Source organism: Mus musculus, chromosome X (genome assembly GCF_000001635.26).
Source record: "Mus musculus strain C57BL/6J chromosome X, GRCm38.p6 C57BL/6J".
Lineage (NCBI taxonomy): Eukaryota > Metazoa > Chordata > Mammalia > Rodentia > Muridae > Mus > Mus musculus.
Genome location: NC_000086.7, coordinates 106,141,501 through 106,160,989, shown reverse-complemented (window position 1 = coordinate 106,160,989; position 19,489 = coordinate 106,141,501). Strand labels below are relative to the sequence as shown.

Below are 19,489 nucleotides of genomic sequence, written 5' to 3'. Positions count from 1 at the left end.
TAAATACCTAATAAAAAATGGGAAAAAATGCCATCTCATGACATCTTTTGTTTAAATTTTTTGATTTATTATATTTCATATATGTGAGTATACTACACAGTCACCAGACACACCAGAAGAGGGCATTGGATCCCATTACAGATAGTTGTGAGCCACCATGTGGTTGCTGGAGATTGAACTTAAGACCTCCGGAAGAGCAATCGGTGCTCTTAATCACTGAGCCATCTCGCCAGTCCCTCAAGGCATCTTAAGATAGGTTTGAAGCTCCAATGGCTGTGGGCCTGGAGCATCACTCACAGACCAGAGTCGTGCAGGAGACAATTGCTTTTCTTTTCCTTCTTTTTCTTATTTTTTTAATGTCATTTTTTGTTGTTGTGTTGTCTTTGTTTTGTTGTTTCTGTTATTATGTGACATGGGGAGACACAAACAAATGACTACTCACTCCAGATAGGGAACTGACAACAAACCAAAATATGGATAAGCATCAAAGTCCAACTTGGTGAACCAATGAGTTTTATTGGGGTTACTTACAAGAACATAGGTGAAGGGTTACTCACAGGAGCAGAAATGTTTCAAAGACAGCTGCATCACTAAAGCCCACCCCAGCATGGGTGACAGCTCAAAAATGCTGGGAACCTGGAGCATACTGCACAGGCTGCAGGCAGCTCAACAGGATGGAGAGTGTCCTTTCCTGGTGGCTCAGCTGGTCTGAGCCTCTTCCAGGCACCAAGGCTGCTCTCTGCTTCTTCCAGGCAGCTAGGCTTGTCTGATTGTCTCAGCAGTCTCTATTGTTTTATATACACTTGGGGAAGGAAAGGGCCTAGTCCCTGGTCAGTTTCAGAGACTTCATGAAACTATTTTGAGTCATTTACCTCCTGTCTTAACAAGCTTCCATGCAGGGTGGAATATTTCAATCTCCCCTTAGAACATCCTGTTGTTCTCTCTCCCTGTAAACCTCTGTCATAGGAAGTTTCCTTTCAAGATGGAAAGTTTCAATCTTGGGGCAATTTGGATACACAAGTGCAGTCTCCCATGACCACAACTGATTTGGAGAAACAACATGAGCAAAGATATCGAATATATGCGAAGACCTTCCTGTTCCTCAGTGTTCAGATGACTGTTGTTCTAAGTCCTCTCCTTAATAAAATAGGAATTCCTTCTGCATATCCAATCCCATCATAGTGGGACCCTGCTCCTGAAAGTTTTCCAAGCAGTCCTCCCTACTCTTCTGATGAACACTATCTAAGCAATCATGTTTGTCTCTGGAGAGAGAGAGAGAGTTCATTTAGTCAAACAGCTTACATTTATTTTGGGCAACATTCATGCAGCCGGGTTTGGGATTGTTAAGACTCGAGTCACTCAACAACAATTAGATGTGTATTTTCTTTCTCCACAGTCTCCTTGCCCAACGCATTTCTGATGCGAGCCCAGAAAAGTGGCTGCTGGTGAACACTGTCCGGCCAAGTGATAAACGTCTGTTTGTTTATGAGTTTCCTGAGTCGGTGGTAGCTGGACAGCTTATAGTTCGGAATCTCTTCAAGGAAGATCAAGATAATGACATCCTTGTGCTCATAAAACATCTTCATGCTAGCCAGCTGGACTTCAAGTCGGCACCATTCACTGTGTAGGTAGTGGTTACTGACTACGCACAAGGTTTTCCTGCTTGTGTTAATAGCATTCTGGATGTTCTCGAAGATATCAATGCCTGGTTCAAAATCCCGTTGGTGAAGACAGAGTTTAAAGGTGGTCTGGCTGCCTTGTTCTAGGGCTGGAACAAGCTCTTTGTATACCCATGCCTCATCAGTGGCCGAGAAAGAGACAAACGCATCATATAAGAACTTCTTCTCCGTTTTGTGCCATTTAGTGAGGTACCAGGCCCTACATATGTACAAACCATACCACAGAGATGCAATCATCTTGGTACTGAACCAAGAGAAGACCATGGTGCTGAGGACCATACTGAAGGAACATAAGAAGTAGACCTTTCCCAAGTCAAAATTACACATGGCATCATCAAAATCTATAAGTAAACTCTGGCTGCCTGGCTGCTGACAGGGATAGCTCCGGAGGAAGGGGATGTGGACCTCCTCTGTGTTCATTGACCAGTTCTTGAACCACAAATTGTCACAGGTGCACTGAAGTTTGTTCCCATAGACATCAAAAAACATCAGTGATTTCAGATTCTTCAGATGACTTTGATTAATGACCTTCAAGTTGTTGAATCTTAAAGAAAAGACCTGGAGGCTCTGTAAGCTGGAGAACATGTCAGGAACCAGTGACTCTAAGTTGTTATTTTCAAGGCGGAGGATCTTTAGCCTTTTGAGGTTTTGGAATAAGGAAGCATTTAAATAGAGGCTTCGATCTCCATCTTTTGTTCCTGAGATATCCAACTTTGTGAGGTTAATCAGAGGGTCAAATTGGTGGTGGTCCAGGAATACAGAGGGATTTTTTCCTAAGAGTAACTCCTGCAAACTACCCAATCCTTGGAAAAAGTTGCTCGGAACAACCTGAATCCCGTGTCTTTGTCCTTCTAGGTTAAGCTGTTTCAAAGACTTGAGCTTTATAAATGGAGGATACTGAAGGGTCCTAGTAGTTTCATATGTGATCTTATTAAAACCAAGTTTCAAAATCAGAAGCTTTTCAAGGCCCGAGAAAAGGTGTTCATGAAAATATGACAAGCTGTTGTACATCAGGTCAAGGGAACGTAGGTTAGTGAGACCAGAAAACGAATTTGGCTCCAGGATTTTTAGGCAGTTGTGGGAAAGAATCAAAGACTGGAGTTTTTTCAGAGGTCGGAAGGTTCCGTGGTTGAGAGTCCGAATATTGTTGTCTCCAAGATCTAAGACCTCTAAGTTTGGAAACTGAGTAAAGGAATACCTGTCAATTGTTACAATCCAACATGCAGCCAAGTTGAGCTCCTTCAGTGCAAATAGCCCACTAAAGGCCAGATTATTGAGTTCTGTGATGGGGTTTCTTGAAAGAGAGAGAAACTCCAAGTGCTTCAAGGGGGAAAATGCAAAATCTGGAAAGCTTTTAAACTTGTTGTGGCTCAGATCTAGGCTGGTCAAGTTCTGCAAGGAACTCCAGGTCCTGTTGTTGATGAAGGAGAGCTGGCACTTGTTCAAATTCAGTTTTTGGAGACTGGGCAGAGCATTGAACTCGCTGTCATTGAGATAAATCAAGTCACTGTTTTGACCCAGGTCAAGGAACAAGAGCCTGGTGCACTTTGCCAGCTGCTTAATGCCCTCTGCATTGGTGACATTTTTCTGAAAAACCAGTGTCTCTAACTTGGGTAGGTTTCCGAGCAGGTGACAAACAGTTTTCATATCTAAGTGACCATGTCTAAGCTCCCAATTACTGAGATCCATAGCTCTTAGATTCTGCAGGTGTTTGGCCGAAAGATTTTCCAATTTTATCACCGTTCCACTCAGATTCAAGCTTTTAAGTTGGGGCAGAGTTTTAAGATACACATTCTGAATGACTTTATTGCCATTCCGGGAAGCACTTAGATTGGTTAAGTTAGGTAATGACAAAGCAGAGAAGTTTAACTCCCTTAGTTTGTTCCCCTCAAAACTCAGGTGGGTCAGAGAAACCAGTGACCTAGGGCTGTGGTCCAAGTACATGATGCTGTTGTTAGTTAGATCAAGGCGCTCCAGGCATGGAAGATGCTGGACTGCTTCAAGAATACCAGAAAAATCGCTAATGTTGTTTCGAGATAGGCTCAAATATTTCAATTTGATTAGAGGAGTGAAGGCGTCTTTGTGAATATGGGTAATCTGATTATGGCTCAGGAGCAGGGTCTTCAGGCTGGACAGGCCCTCAAAGGAGTTATTCACACTTTGAATCTTATTTTCCACTAAATTCAGCAGAGTCAAATTTTCAAGTCCCCTAAAGGCACCTTCGTCGATCTTCCAAATTGAGTTCCACTCTAGTCTCAAGTCCACCAGAGCAGACAGATTGGTAAAACTCCAGGGAGGGAGGACTTGAATTTCGTTGTGTGTGAGGTTAAGGTGAGTAGTATATCTAGGTATGTCACTAATGGCCTCTGTCAAGTTGGTGATCTTCTTCCTAATGCAGAGCACATGGTGAATATCAAATTCATACTGTGTGCACTTGTTGAACCCATATGTCTCTGCCACAGGCGGCAGAGAAAATCCTACTAACATGAGCAGGAGCTGTAGAGATGGCACAAAGCTGCTCCCATTCATCTTGACTGTCTTAGGCATCCAGGTTACAACCAGGAAAAAAAAATCCCTTCTCATGTTCAAAGGCACGGTCTTCACATATGGACTTTGCTGCAAAGAAAAACAAAGGTTTTTAGTTAAAATTTCCCTATCCCAATAAGTGTTTTATAGCTGCTTCAGGGAAACAAAAAAGTTCAATCTCAACATCAACCTGGGTTGTTTTTTGTTTTGTTTTAGCTTGGTTTGGTTTTGTCCCCACCTCCACCTCCTGCAGGGTTTCTCTGTGTAACCCTGACTATCATGGAACTCACTCCATAGAGCAGGCTGCCCTCAAACACAGAGAGATCTGTTTGCTTCCTGAGTGCTGGGATTAAAGGCATGAACCACTATGCTCAGTCCAACACCAGCTTTCAAAACCCACTTCCAGAGTATTCTCTGTGTTAACAAGGAAGGCTGCTGCTCTTTTTCTACAACCAAAATTCTCAGCATTCAGAGCCAAGAGGCAACAAGGTGTACCATTTACTTTACTAGGACAATCAGCGAGTCCCCTTATCCTCTTCTTACATCCATACAACAAAACACGCCCCCTGTCTTGTGGGCTGGTACTGGAAATGCCATCATTGCAGATGCATTGAATGGGTTGTGGAAATGCAATGTCACCTGCGTTGCAAGTCACTGCTACCTCAATATGAAAGAGTCTGAGTGAGCAATCATTTCACCACAGTTTGCTTTTGATAGAGGGAGAGGTGACTCGCTAAGCTCTGTCCTTGAGCTGAACTGGGGGAAGGGGCATTGGACAGGAGGAAGAGTGAACATTGAGATAACTGATAAAATTTGAGCAAGATGCCTTGACTAGTGAAATGCAGGACCACAATATCTGAGTATTGGTGATTTTGAAAGTCTGCTTATATATTTGGAAGCTTCTCTTCCAGTAGCCTGCTTATTTATCTCCATTCTTCATTTTCTTTCTTTTCTTTTTAAAAATCCTTTGTGAGTATTCTTGTATATTCTTTATGTGTTAATTCTTTGTCAGTAATTTAAATGTATTCTGCAATCTATAATTTAACATTGTTTATGAACTTCCTTGTTGACAGAAAAAAAACAGTAATAATATGGTGTGTTAATTGGTTGGTTTAATTGTCAACCTAAAATAATATAGAATTGAATGAGACGAGTCTCAAGAAAGGATTGTCTAGATCAGATTAACTTGAGAGCATATCTGGGGGGAGGGGCTGTCTTAACTACATTAGTTGAGATGGGAAGACCTAACCTAAAAGTATGTGGCACTATTCCCTGAGGTTGGCTCAGAATCCTATAGGAGTAGAGAAAGCAAGCTGAGCAGTGGGTATGCATTTGTTCTCTGCTCTTGACTTGGGTGTCAGATGATCAGACGCTTCCCGTTCCTGCTGCCCATATTTCCCTGCAATAATAGTCTACATATGAAAATGGGCTCTGGGGGCTGGCGAGATGGCTCAGTGGTTAAGAGCGCCGACTGCTCTTCCGAGTGGCTCACAACCATCCGTAACGAAATCTGACGCCCTCTTCTGGAGTGTTTGAAGACAGCTACAGTGTGCTTACATATAATAAATAAATAAATCTTAAAAAAAAAAAGTAAAAAGAAAATGGGCTCTTTGAGATGTTGTTTTGCGACGGTCTCTACAAACACAATTTTCAGAGCAACAAACCACATGAACAAAGAAGGAAATCTGATCTACCATGACTTAGTTCCCCTGTACTGGTTCAAACTTGAGTCTGACACTGGGCAGTTTAGTTTATTTTAGGCATATTTAAGTACAGTACAACCTTGAAAATAAATGTTTCCTCATGATAATTAACAAAATCTCATTTGTACAATAAAACTTAAGACATGTTTATATCGAAACACTTTACAAAGTGTGTGTGACCTCTTCCATAAAGATGGGTTCTGTAGACTCGGAAACAATGCTCAAAATGTGGGTGTAGAACAATATGAACTAACCAGTACTCCAAGAGCTCATGTCTCTAGCTGCATATATAGCAGAAGATGGCCTAGTTGGCCATCACTGGGAAGAGAGGCCCCTTGGTATTGCAAACTTTATATGCCCCAGTACAGGGGAACGCCAGGGCCAAGAAGTGGAAGTGGGTGGGTAGGGGAGCAGGGGGGGAAGGGTATAGGGAACTTTCCGGATAGCATTTGAAATTTGAAATGTATATAAAGAAAATATCTAATAAAAATGTGGGTGTAGGGGAAATGACTGAGATAAACATGAAAGTCTGTGGGAGTTCAGAGTGGCCTGGCCCTATACAGATAGCACAGGGGTTACCCAGGCTGTTGTAAAGTACAAGAGGCATCTCCCATAAGGAAGGGTTTTATTGGCTGAGAAACAATGCTCAAGATAAAGGTCTAGGGAGGAAGAGTCTGGGACAAAAACCATAAAAATCTGGGGTATTCAGGTGTTGCCTGACCCTCCAGATAGCACAGGTCACCAGGTTATCAGCTACATCCAAAACCAGCTTTCTGGGTGGGAAACAAGTAAACATGTCCTTGCTGAGGGGACAACCTTTTGTGTTTGACATTCCTTTCCCCCAGTGCTTATCTTTGAGCAAAGGACCTTCTGCCCTCTACACAGTTTTCTGTGCTGTCTCCTGGAAGCAGATACATCTTGTTATTTTGAGGACTGTCTGTTTCCTCTTACTTCCTAGTTCGATACAACAAGAGGATCAGAATGTTCATTGATGGTGATCATAAATATAACAAGCTTTCTGAATTCTTGTAGTTTTAAAATGTGAATGTTGGTTTCATTAGAATTTTTAATTAGTTTTTTCTGGTTTTTGTTTGTTTGTTTTTGCCTTTTTCTTTTTTTTCTCTCCTGAGACAATGTCTCACTATATAGCCCTGGCTGTCCTAGAACTTACTTTGTAGACTAGGCTGGTCTCGAACTGAAACTCACAGAGAGCCACCTGATTCTCCCTCCCAAGTGTTGGAATTAATGGTGTTCACCACTATACTGGTTGCATTTTTATCTGTTAACAATTATGCTTTTAAGCTAAAGAAAGTACCCAAGGAGCTAAAGGGATCTGCAACCCTACAGGTGGAACAACAATATGAACTAACCAGTACCCCGGAGCTCTTGTCTCTAGCTGCATGTGTATCAAAAGATGGCCTAGTCGGCCATCAGTGGAAAGAGAGGCCCATTGGACTTGCAAACTTTATATGCCCCAGTACAGGGGAACGCCAGGGCCAAAAAGTGGGAGTGGGTGGGTAGGGGAGGGGGGGAGGATATGGGGGACTTTTGGGATAGCATTGGAAATGTAAATAAGGAAAATACCTAATAAAAAATATTTAAAAAACCCAATTATGCCTTTAGCAAGGAACAGAAATTACACATTTCCTTTTTAAGTTTTCTCATTTTTATGCCTTTCTTTTATGTTGATTTCCTAAAAATTGATTACAGTTTCTATCATTATATTATAGTAGTGATAGAGCATGTCCTTCATCAGTGAGAAGGCATCTATAATCTTCTTATTAATTATCATTTGCTGTAGTGCTTGACAAATATCAAGTCAGGAAAATTTCTTCCCATTCTTAATTTTTTTAAAGAATTATTTGTTATTATACATAAGTACACTGTAGCTGTCATCAGATACCAGAAGAGGGTGTCAGATCTCATTACAGGCGGTTGTGAGCCACCATGTGGTTGGTGGGATTTGAACTCAGGACCTTTGAAAGAGCAGTCAGTGCTCAACACTGAGCCATCTCACCAGCCCCCTTAATTTTTTTAAGATTGGGGAGGGGTGGCTGTTTCCAGGGAGGCCAGTAAAGGTGCCAGATTCCTTGGACCTGCTGTTATATAGAGCTGGTTTGAGCTGCTTGGAACTGAGTGTTGAGGTCAGAGAACAACTTTGTGGAGTCATTTCTCTCCTTCCACTTTATGAGTCAAATTCAAATGGATTGCCAGGCTAGCCATCTCATGGACTTTATTCCTAATTTTTAGATGACAGATATAGTTTACTTTGACCAGAAAAGAAAAGAAGAACATGGAAATAGAGACATCTACCAATGGAGTGGGTATTGTTTAATGCAGTCCATGATGCACAGAAGATGCAACATTCTAATGAGTGTGTTCACTTTTGTTTAATGTCTGCTAGAGGCAGGCAGGCATGCAAGGGCAAAAATGGTTCAGAGATTCAGGATGCTGCTTAGCTTGGCCTATATATAGACTTGTCTGCAAGTAATGGATCTGGGGACCTAGGCTCCTACATGTGCACCAAAGGACATGTATACTAACATTTAAGCAATAGAAATGTGTTACTCCCTGTAGCAAGCACCCCAGTAATGCAATTTCTATCCACATGTGTCTCAGAATAAAATCTTAAAACAGAGCAGATGAGCCAATTGAGTCTGGACTGGTTTGAGGTGCTTCTGTAACAAGGCAAACTGTGTCTTCTGAATGAATTTTCAAGAAAGATCCTCTAACTCCCATCTTATGCTTATGCGTGGCTGGTCATACATGTGATTAAACCTGGTGTATCACAGGAAATTACATGTGCAGTGAACAAAGGCTTACGTAATCCAAACCTTTCGATCAAAATAGAGTCATTTGTGGTCATCAGACACCTCCTCCTAAACCTCATCAAGACCCCAGATGATAGCCAGGGGCCCTTGAGTACTCAAACTCGAGGAAACTGCTGCTCTCTTGCAGCATATTTAATCTGTATTATAATTTTGTCTTTGGATATAGCTTCCTTGCCACTTTGCACTCTGTGTGCACTTTCCTAATTATATGAATAAGTCACCAAGTATTTGGAAATACCTAGGCTGGAAAACAGTCACCAGACTGAGCTGAATAAGCTAACTGAGTGATAGGAACCGAGGTTGAGGGCATTGCTCTTGCTGTAGTTGCTGAGACTAGGTCCCACTCTGGAGCCCAGGCTATCCTGGAATTCACTGTGCATCCCAGGTTGCCTCACAGTAATCCTCCTTCCTCAGTCTCCTGAGTAATGAAATTAAAGGCATGCACCACTATGCCTAGATTTTAAGGCATTTTTATCTTTTGAGGTAACAAGAATGGAACAGAACAAAGAGGAGGATCTATAAAAGTCAATGCAAGAAGTAGAGAAATGGAGATGAAGCCCAAGGCCCTGAGTTTGAGTCCCAAGACTCTCCCAAACCTAAGAACGCAACTTTTCTGGGCACGTTGAATCATTCATATAATCCCAGTAGTCAGGAGCTGAAGCAGGATCGCCACTTGGCTGAGGAACCTGAGAGTCAGAGTTGTTCAGAAAGAAAAGGGGAAAGAAGGAAAGAGAGCAAAGAAGCAGGGAGGGTAAGGGAGGGGAGAGGAGTGAAGAGTGGGAGGAGGGAAGCTCGAAGAAATGGAGAAGAGAAAGGAAGCTGTAAATCCATATTGCACAAATGTGGCTAGAGGAAATTGGGTGGAGCAGGATGACACTGCAGGAAGAATGTGCTCTTTGTTCCCAGAGATGACAAAGGACAGCGATATAAGCCCTCAAATCTACCAGTGTTTGCTACAAGAATATTAGAAATAAAGGACACGCTGGGCAGTGATGGCACACACCTGTAATCCCAGCACTTGGGAGGCAGAGGCAGGTGGATTTCTGAGTTCAAGGCCAGCCTGGTCTACAGAGTGAGTTCCAGGACAGCCAAGGATACACAGAGAAAACCTGTCTCAGAAAGAAAGAAAGAAAGAAAGAAAGAAAGAAAGAAAGAAAGAAAGAAAGAAAGAAAGAAAGAAGGAAGGAAGGAAGGAAGGAAGGAAGGAAGGAAGGAAGGAAGGAAGGAAGGAAGGAAAGAAAGAAAGAAAAGAAAGAAAGAAAGAAAGAAAGAAAGAAAGAAAGAAAGAAAGAAAGAAAGAAAGAAGAAAGGACACTCGCCATGAAGTAGTCTAAGGGAAAACACAAAACCTGATCTGAACATGTAAATATCTACCTTGCCTAGCAAGGGACAGAGAGGGGAGCGTCATCTGTGAAGTTGTCCCGGGGCAGGGCTGGCAGAGGAGACAAGGGGCAGGCAGAACGAAGGCCACAACAGGAAGCTGGGGCCTGACAGCAACACAAAGAAAATTCGTAAAAGTGTGGACCAGGTGAGATCCTAAAGCTCTGAAGAGAGAAGCAGGGAGCAAGCCAGGCTTCGAAGGCACGGCTCCTTCAGCTGGATTTTTAAAATTACAGTACATTACATTTAATTTAATTTAATTTAGAGAGTGTGTATATGTGTATGTGTGTGAGCATGTGTGTGTGTGTGTGTGCGTGAGAGTGCGTGCATGCACATGCGTGTTCATGCATTTTGTGAGGGCCAGTGCAGCACAGCTGGAATGTGGAAGTCAGGAGACAATGTGAGAGTCCCTTTCTTTCCTCCCACAATGTGGGATTAAACTCAGCTTGTCTTCAGGCTTGGCAGCACGTGTCTTTACTTGCTAGCCTGGACAGCTGGATTTTATAGGCTTCCCTGCCACAACAGTGTATGATGCAAGGAACTTTTGAAAAGACAGGGAAGAGAACAAACCCCTTGCAGTTGTGACATTAAAAACAAGGTAAGGATGCCTGGTATGGTCTTACACGCCTGTAATTCTAGCCCCAGAGAGGCTGAGGCCAAACTGAACTACTACATAGGGAGACCTGGTCTCAAGAAAGAGATCTGAGAAACAAACTTCAACTGGTTTATAACATTACTTGTCATTGTTTTTTTGTTGTTGTTGTTTTGTTTTGTAGACGTTTTGTGTGTGTGGTATATGTGTACTTGCTAGTGTAAATGCACATGAGTAAGGGCCTGTGCACGTGTGTGTGTGTGTGTGTGTGTGTGTGTGTGTGTGTCAGAGGTTGGTCACTGGTATCTTTTCACCAAGGAAGTTTTAGTCATGTGATGAGACCTGAGGTTGGGTGAAGAGTGGGCAGTAGAGCTGAGGGTAGGTACAGTCTGGGCAGTAGAACAGAAGGTCACCAAGGCCAGGAAGATTTGGCTTCCATGGGTTGTACAACAGGCTGATCTAGATAATAGCAGTTTCCTTTGCTCCGGTCACTAGGGACTTTTCAGATCACATGTGGCTTGTGGCACCGTTTATTTCCCATCCTAGAAGCTGGCTGGGTCAGCTGCTTTTATGTGGGAAAGTAAAGAATGCAAGCATGATTCAGGCAGAGCAGGCCTTAATCCACCATTGCTCTTGACTTAAATATGTGATCTTGGGAAACCCAGCTTGGGAAAGACAGATTGTGAAATTTCCACAAAGGCGTGCCCACATGACAACTGCAATGTTCCTTTCCTAACAGAGATAAAGACATTCTAATTCTGTGGTTTAATCTACCCTGGGATCAACCACATGCTGACCCTAACCCTAGGTATAAACACTGAGATTTACTTTTAAAATTCAACAGAGAGCCAGACAGGATAATAATACAGGCCTGTAATACTGGCAGTACTCAGGAGGCCGAGGCAGGAGCATCATAAGTCCAAAGCCAGTCCTCAGAGTGAGTTTCGGGACAGCTTGTGCTTATAAGCGACACCCTATCTCTAAAAACAATTCAGGATCAGCCCGGACTACAGTGTGAGTTTCAGGACAGCCAGGGCTACACAGAGAAACCCTGTCAATAAATAAGTAAATAAATGAATAAATGAATGAATGAATGAATGAATGAATAAATGCAAGCAAAAACTAGAGAATCACAAATCTAGGAGAGATTTTTAAAGGTCATTAACAATTTTGAAGCATGCCTTGGTCTAATATAAGCAGAGGAATTCTGAGACTCCACAGCAGGGTCTGAGAGACCACAGTACTCGGTGGTAGTTTATAGATTTGTTTAGTGGTTCCTCCTGGTCTAGATCTTGTAGCCTTTTCTCATCAACTCAAGCCTATCACCTTTTGTTTAGGTTTTCTACAAACAGAAATTAACACACATTATATCGGATAAATGTAAAAATGATAAATGCCAGTAAGCACAGTATCTTTAGTGACATGTCCTAAGACAAGCTGAGGATAATGCGAGAACACCTTAGCTGGATCTGATGGGATAGCCCTATAATCACAACTACTCAGAGGCTGAGACAGGAGGACCACAAGCATAGGGCCTGCTACAGAGTAGGTTCACAGACAGCCTGGGCAATTTAGTTAGACCAATCTTAAAAGCAAGCAAACACACACACACACACACACAAAACACAAACAAAAACAGTAGAGTGCTTGCCTGAAATGGGCAGTCTCTAGTATGACATACTCAAAAGATTATGTTGTAAACAAAAAGAAGAGGAAAGATGCTGTATGAAGGATGACTACCCACAATTTTCCAACCAAACGGAGACACCAAGTATGAGAAAAATAAATAACAAAAAATAACAGGAACTAACAAAGATGAAATTGGTTGCAAAATCTTGTTCACCCTGTGACCAAGATATCATAGGCTAAAAGATATCACAATCTGCCATCTGTGTTGTATTTATAGCTTATGAGTTACAACAGGAACAACATAATTCTCAATTTAAAGAGGGAACCAAGTGCCAAGACAGTTGAGGTATTAGTTATGAGACCATAAAGCTGTTTTGGGCCCATACATTCATCTATTAGTTCATTCTGCACACACAAACCATAGAGCCTACCCTACTTACTTACTCATCTAGGTGGTGTGTAAAACAATTTCCTTTCACTGAAGCACTAACTCCTAGTGAGGGTATCTGTGTGTAAACCCTGCTAATTAAGGTCAAAGTCTACCATGACTGGATAGCTTCTCTGAGCTTGACACAAAATGGAGGACTCCTTTTACCAGCAAGACTTCTTCTCTGACTTTGTCTGGGAAACCTGCCTCCCCCCCCCCCCCATACTCTCTGTACCTAGGGAAAGTCTTTGGTAGACCTAAAACTTCAACTTCCTCTTTTCAAAATAAGAACCCTTCCAGTTAGTACCTGCAAATTGTGGACTGCTTCACCATACAAATGAGGCGTTCCTAGACCTTTAAACTCTAGCCAATGGAAACTACATCCTATGAAAAACCCCTTCCTGCTCTCCAAAGTTCATCGATAGCCCTTTTCAACCCAGAAGGAAGTGTATTAGTACAAGTCCGCTCGCAAAAAAAGGTACGTGCCCAAGCTAAGATTACCTCAGAAAGCCATTTCACTGAAGATTGTTGGAGAAAGCCCTTTGTCTAAATGAGCTGTAGCACTAAGATCCTCAAAGAAGGCCCTCCCCCACATGCCCTTGCACTCACTTCCAGCTGGACCAGGATCCTGTAGAGCCCACTCATTCTGAACTCTGCTTCATCCTTCAAGCATCAGTGTATCAGTGTCTCGACATCATGCAACAGAGGAAGCAGAGAACCAGGAATCATTGCTGGGCCCCAAGACACATACCACAGGTATCTTGCAAGGAAAAGGTTCTGGAAAGGAAGATATTTAGAGTGACTATTATGTCCAGATTTATGCCAATGGTACAGTCATTCCATTTAATAATCTTCTCCCTTGGCTCTCAACATAGACTTTGTACGATAAGCTGCTCTTCACATACAGGTAATATTTATTACTGCCCTATATTGTGCACAAGTGTTTGTCACGCAAAATCTCAATAGTGCCACACCCTTATAGACAAAGAATCTGAATCTGGCCATAACCTTGCCAGTATCTCCCCGAGTGATGCAGTTTGCCTGCCCTACTTCATGGTGATCGTGTGTGACCAGAAAGAAGTGATAAAAAAAAAATGCAGACACAGGGTGGAGAGACAGCTCAGCGGTCTTGCAGAGGACCCGGGTTTGGTTCCCAGTATCCACATGGCAGCTCAAAACTATCTAACTTTAGTCTCAAGAAATCCAATGTCCTCTTCTGACGTCCACAGGCATCAAGCATGCAGGTGATACACAAACATTCATGTAGGCAAAACACTTACACACAAAATTAAATAAATCTAAAAAAGGTTTTTAGTGCAAATATTTTGGAAGAAATGAGACAGGATTTACTGAACTATGCTAACCAGGCATTAGTGGAATACCAAAAGCAGAGGGTATAGCAGCCCATGTAAAACATCCATCAATAAGTAAATCCCCACCTGGCACTGCATCCTGCAAGGGATGGAGTTATTTTGTGGCATATGAAACCAAAGACTTCATCTACTTCTATGTGGGCCATGTGGCCATGGTTCTACTCAAGCCTAGATAAAAGCATGGGTGTCCCACCATTCATCTGAAGACAAAGGCTGCAGTCTAAATTTAATATACCAGAGCCTGATATTGTTAGCCTTGCTGAGAGAACACTTTCGAGATGTTTGTATGAGGAAGTCTCTGTTCTGGTTAGTTGTGGTTATGGAATTGTTAATAAATCAGTTTTGCATTTATATTTTGTTTCCTCTTCTGTTTGTTTTTTCATTTTTGTTTCTTGAGACAGGCTCTCACATAGCCTCAAACTCACTATGCAGCTGAGACTACCTTAAACACCTGATCCTCCTGTCTCCCCAGCACCTCCCAAGTGCTGTGATTGCAGACAAATGCCATCAAGTCTGGCCTTGTATATGTTTTCTATCCCATTCTTCCATGCCCTCTGGCTTTTTCTCCTAATCCATTTTTCCCCCAAAATAAACATTGTGCCAATGGGATTGTTCAATGGGTAAAGACATTTGCCGACAAGAGAAACATGATTCCTGAATCATATGGTGGAAAGTGAGACCTGACTCCTGCAAGTTGTACTCTGACTTTCATGCACGCACTGTGACATGCATGTGCCCATGCACTTAGGCACACTTATACATGGTACACACACAAATTGGAAAAAAAATAGAGATGGTGGTGGGGCAAAAATAAAAGCTGGGTATGGTGGCCCATGCTTTTAATCTCAGAGCCCCAGAGATAGAGGAAGGTGGATTTCTAGGAGAGCAAGGTGAAATTGACAGAGTGGGTCACCCAGAGGTAAATAATAAGACCGTGTCTCATAAGAAGGAGAGGGCACCGCAGAGGAGGGAGAGGAAGAGAGGCATCTCTGAGTGTTTAATTGTGGAGCTCGACCTCAGAAGGACAAGGAATAGAGCTGAGTTCCCCAACAGGCACAGTAGGTACAAAGTTTTTGGCATATATTTCTAGAGTTCCATAAATGTATCTTATTTCCTTTTAAAGTGTGTGTGTATGTGTGTGTTTTCATAGTGCCCCCAGAGAACAGAAGAGGGAATTGGATGCTCTGGAACTGGAGTTACATGAGTTGTGTGCACCCATTGTGGGTCCTGGGAACCGAACTAAAGTCCTATGAAGGAGCAACTAGTGCTCTTAATCACAGAGCCATCTCTCCAGCCCATTAGTTACTTTTTTTTTATTAGATATTTTCTTTATATACATTTAAATTTTCAAATGCCATCCCCAAAGTTCCCTATACCCTCCCTCTGCCCTGCTCCCCTACCCACCCACTTCTGCTTCTTGGCCCTGGCATTCCCCTGTACTGGGGCATATAAAGTTTGCAAGACCAATGGGCCTCTCTTCCCAGTGATGGCCCTTCTAGGACATTTTCTGCTACATATGCAGCTAGAGACACGAGCTCTAGGGGTACAGGTTAGTTCATATTGTTGTTCCACCTATAGGGTTGCAGACCCCTTCAGCTCCTTGGGTGCTCTCTCTAGCTTCTCCATTGGGGGCCCTGTGTTCCATCTTATAGATGACTGTGAACATCCACTTCTGTATTTGCCAGGCACTGGCATAGCCTCATATGAGACAGCTATAACAGGGTCTCTTCAGCAAAATCTTGCTGGCATATGCAATAATGTCTGGGTTTGGTGGCTAATTATGGGATGGATCCTCGGGTGGGGTAGTCTCTGGATAGTCCATCCTTTCATCTTAGCTTCAAACTTTGTCTCTGTAACTTCTTTCATGGGTATTTTGTTCTCTATTCTAAGGAGGAACGAAATATCCACCCATTGGTCTTCCCTCTTCTTGATTTTCTTGTGTTTTGCAAATTGTATCTTGGGTGTTCTATGTTTCTGAGCTAATATCCACTTATCAGTGAGTGCATATCTAATGACTTCTTTTGTGATTGGGTTACCCCACTAAGGATGATATCCTCCGGATACATCCATCTGTCCAAGAATTTCATAAATTCATTGTTTTTAATAGCTGTGTAAATGTACCACATTTTCTGTATCCATTCTTCTGTTGAGGGACATCTGGGTTCTTTCCAGCATCTGGCTATTATAAATAAGGCTGCTATGAACATAGTGGAGCATGTATTCTTATTACCAGTTGGAACTTCTGCCTGAAATTCTGCCCCATTCACATAACTGCTTGGTCTGGGCACCTCTGAAGTGTAGCAAAACCCTGTCAACGAGCACTAGAAAAATGGTGTCTGTAGCTCAGTTGGTAGAGTGCTTGCTTGCCTAGCGTGTGTGAAATCCTGGGTTCCATTCTCAGAACCAAATAATCCAGGCTTGGTGGCTCACACTTTTATTACCAGAACCTGGGAGGTAGAGGTGGGAGCTTCAGAAGTTGAAGATCACCCCGGACTACACATTGAGTTTGAGTACAGCCTGGCATCCTATGGGGGGTGAGTGGGGGGGAGAGGAGAGGAGAGGAGAGGAGAGGAGAGGAGAGGGGAGGGGAGGGGAGGGGAGGGGAGGGGAGGGGAGGGGAGGGGAGAGAGAGAGAGGGAGGGAGGGAGGGAGGGAGGGAGGGAGGGAGGGAGGGAGGGAGAGAGAGAGAGAGAGAGAGAGAGAGAGAGAGAGAGAGAACAAATCTGTAACCCTAGCATTCTGGAAGCTAAGGCAGGAAGCAAATTCTTGGCAAATCTGGGCTGTTGTGGCTAGACTCTGACTCAAAAATCAAAGAAGGCACTGTGGCCCATGCCTTTAATCTCAGTACTTTAAGGCACTGAAGGAAGAGGCAGGTGTATCTCAGTGAACTTGAGGCTGACCTGGTCTACATAGTCACTTCCTCGCTGCAGTCTATATAGTGAGACTCTGTCTTTAACAAATCAACAACAATAACCAAAAAAAAAAAAAAAAACAGACAAAGGAAAATTTACAATTTTAAAAAGCTTATAAAAATAATAAAAATAAATTTACATATACTACATTAGAAAGCTTATATGAAACATAAGAATACATTTTAAAGCACAGTAGTTCAAAGTGATCTTCAAAATCAAGCTAGTTTGAGGCCCACCTGGATTACATAGCACCCTGTCTCAATAATAACAATAATAATAAACAGCAACAACAACAACATTAAAAAGTATAAGTACCAGGGAACAGGGACTTTGCAATAATAAGAAAATAAATATCACTTCCCTTCGGTGCAATACTACTACTGTCTATGGTAGGAGTCATGAAGTGAGTTACATTGAATTAAAAAAAAAATCTTGAGCAGAAGTGGTGATGCTTGCTTGTAATCCCGGTACCCTTGAAGCCGAAGATCAGTGGTTCAAGAATAGAGCTGCAGGCAAGCTTGGGTTATATGAGATCTGTTTCAAACAAAAATTGGAATATTTCCATTGTTTGCTGTATACTGCTGAAATGCAATCAAGTCAAGAAAGCTCAACTTACCTCTCAGAAGCTCCTAGCACATAGTACAATTGTTCATCTTTGCTAAACAATGACATTCTGTTTTAGGTCTCTTAAAAAAACCCCGTGATGGTTGTTCTAAACTCTTAGGACATGAGACATTTCCTTCCTCTTCTCTTTTTTTTTTAGGCATGGCGAAAGAGGCGGGCAAGGAGGTGTACGTCAGATGTACCAAAGTCCTATTTGATGTGTATTGCAAAGTACAGTCTTGAAGGGAGCACTCACCTTCTGCCCACCATAGATCCCCTGAGTTACTTGCCGTGTAGGCTCATTTGGGGATGCTCAGCCAGATCATGTCTTGGTGTTGCAAACCATCCTGCCCCGTACCTGGCCCCATTCCTTAAGGTCCCAGTTGTGGTTAAACTGTGGGATCAGGATGGCTAACTCTGCTACCAGACCTTTGACTCTTCATCCACCACACATTTTGTTGCCTAATTGATTGGGTTCTATATTTACTTCATTTGGGGAAACACAATTTGATTACTTGCCTAAAACAGTGCTCCCCCCAAAAAAACCCTATGAGACTGTCTTAATTTGTTTTCTGTTGCTGTGATAAAACACTAACAGAAGGGACTAGGAGTGAGGCAGAAATATTCTTACAGGTAACAGTCTGTCATCAAGTCCCACCAAGGCAAGAAACTCAAAGGGAACCTAGAGGCAGGACCTGAAGCAGAGACTATGAAGGAACACTGTTTGCAGGGCTGCTCAGCCAGCTTTCTTACATAGCCCAGGCCCACTTGCCCAGAGATGCCAGCCCCCACAGTGGGTTTCAACAACTAACAATCAAGAAACTGCCATAGACATGGCAACCTAAAGGGAAGAAATTCCTCAACTGGGAGTCCCTCTTCCCAGGTATTTCTGGGTTTGTGTCAGGTTGACAAAACCCAACCAGTACAAAGACCAAATCCTCAAGTCACCACTCCATCAGGAGCTGATTTAAGAGAAGGAGAATCAGACTTCTCTAAAGATGACCCCCTTGATATTTTGTCTAATTTCAAGTGGTCAGCCCTAAGCACACTTACAAACAAGCAACACTAAGTAGACTTAAGCAGATGTTATGTGTGTAGTGGTTTGAATAAAAATGGCCCCCAAAAGCTCATGTATTTGAAAGCTTAGTCACCAGAGAGTGGCACTACTTGAGGATTAGGTGTGACCACTGGGGGTGGGCTTTGAAATTTCAGAAGCTCAAGCCAGGCCCACTGTGTCTTTTTCCCTGCTGCCTGCAGATCCAGACACAGAACTCCCAGCTCCTTCTCCTACATCATGTTTCCTGGCATGCTGAAACTCTAAGCCAGTCCTAATAAAGTGCTTTCGTTTATAAGAGTTGCTGCGGTCATGATGTCTCTTCATAGCAATAGAATATTGATTAGGATAATGTGCATATGTTTTAAAAAATGAAGTCATGCATTTGAGACTTATCATCGTGGCACATTCAGCACATAAGAGGTAGAGACCAGGAGAACTAAAACTTGAGGTCTTCCTTGGCTACATAAACAGTTTGAGAACAACCTAGGCTAGAAGGCTGGTGAGATGGCTCAGCAGGTAAAGGCACTTGTTACTTCATTTCCTGGTGGAAAGAGAAAAGTCACTCCTGCAAGGGCACCTTCCTCAGACACAAACAAATAAATAAATATAATTTTTTAATTTGGAAAAAAAAAACACTACTGACTTTAAAATGCTGTCATCGGATCACATCCTATTCTGCCTATGACCTATATTAAGAAGCTTCTAACTTGCTACTCCCACTGGTCCACTAAGGTCCAATCAATCTAGCATCACTGTTATCCGTCCGTCTGTATGCAT

General features: G+C 42.6%; 1 protein-coding gene across 1 annotated transcript; it reads right to left on the bottom strand.

Annotated features, from left to right (window-relative positions):
- Window positions 1–496: 496 nt before the first annotated feature.
- Window positions 497–17,715, bottom strand: Tlr13 (toll-like receptor 13). Its single transcript, NM_205820.1, has 3 exons — window positions 17,669–17,715; window positions 13,377–13,544; window positions 497–4,295 (listed from the first exon to the last, which is right to left on the bottom strand). The coding sequence occupies exons 2-3, from the start codon at window positions 13,410–13,412 to the stop codon at window positions 1,356–1,358; spliced, it is 2,976 nt and encodes a 991-aa protein (NP_991389.1). The 5' UTR covers window positions 13,413–13,544; window positions 17,669–17,715; the 3' UTR covers window positions 497–1,355.
- Between the last annotated feature and the right edge of the window lie 1,774 nt (window positions 17,716–19,489).

Excerpts from the sequence above, each read along its gene's own strand:
- Tlr13 (NM_205820.1), bottom strand. The coding sequence starts at position 13,412 with ATGAGTGGGCTCTACAGGATCCTGGTCCAGCTGGAA. Across the intron at positions 4,296-13,376 it reads GGATCCTGGTCCAGCTGGAA|CAAAGTCCATATGTGAAGAC; the intron begins GTGAGTGCAAGG and ends TTTTCTTTGCAG.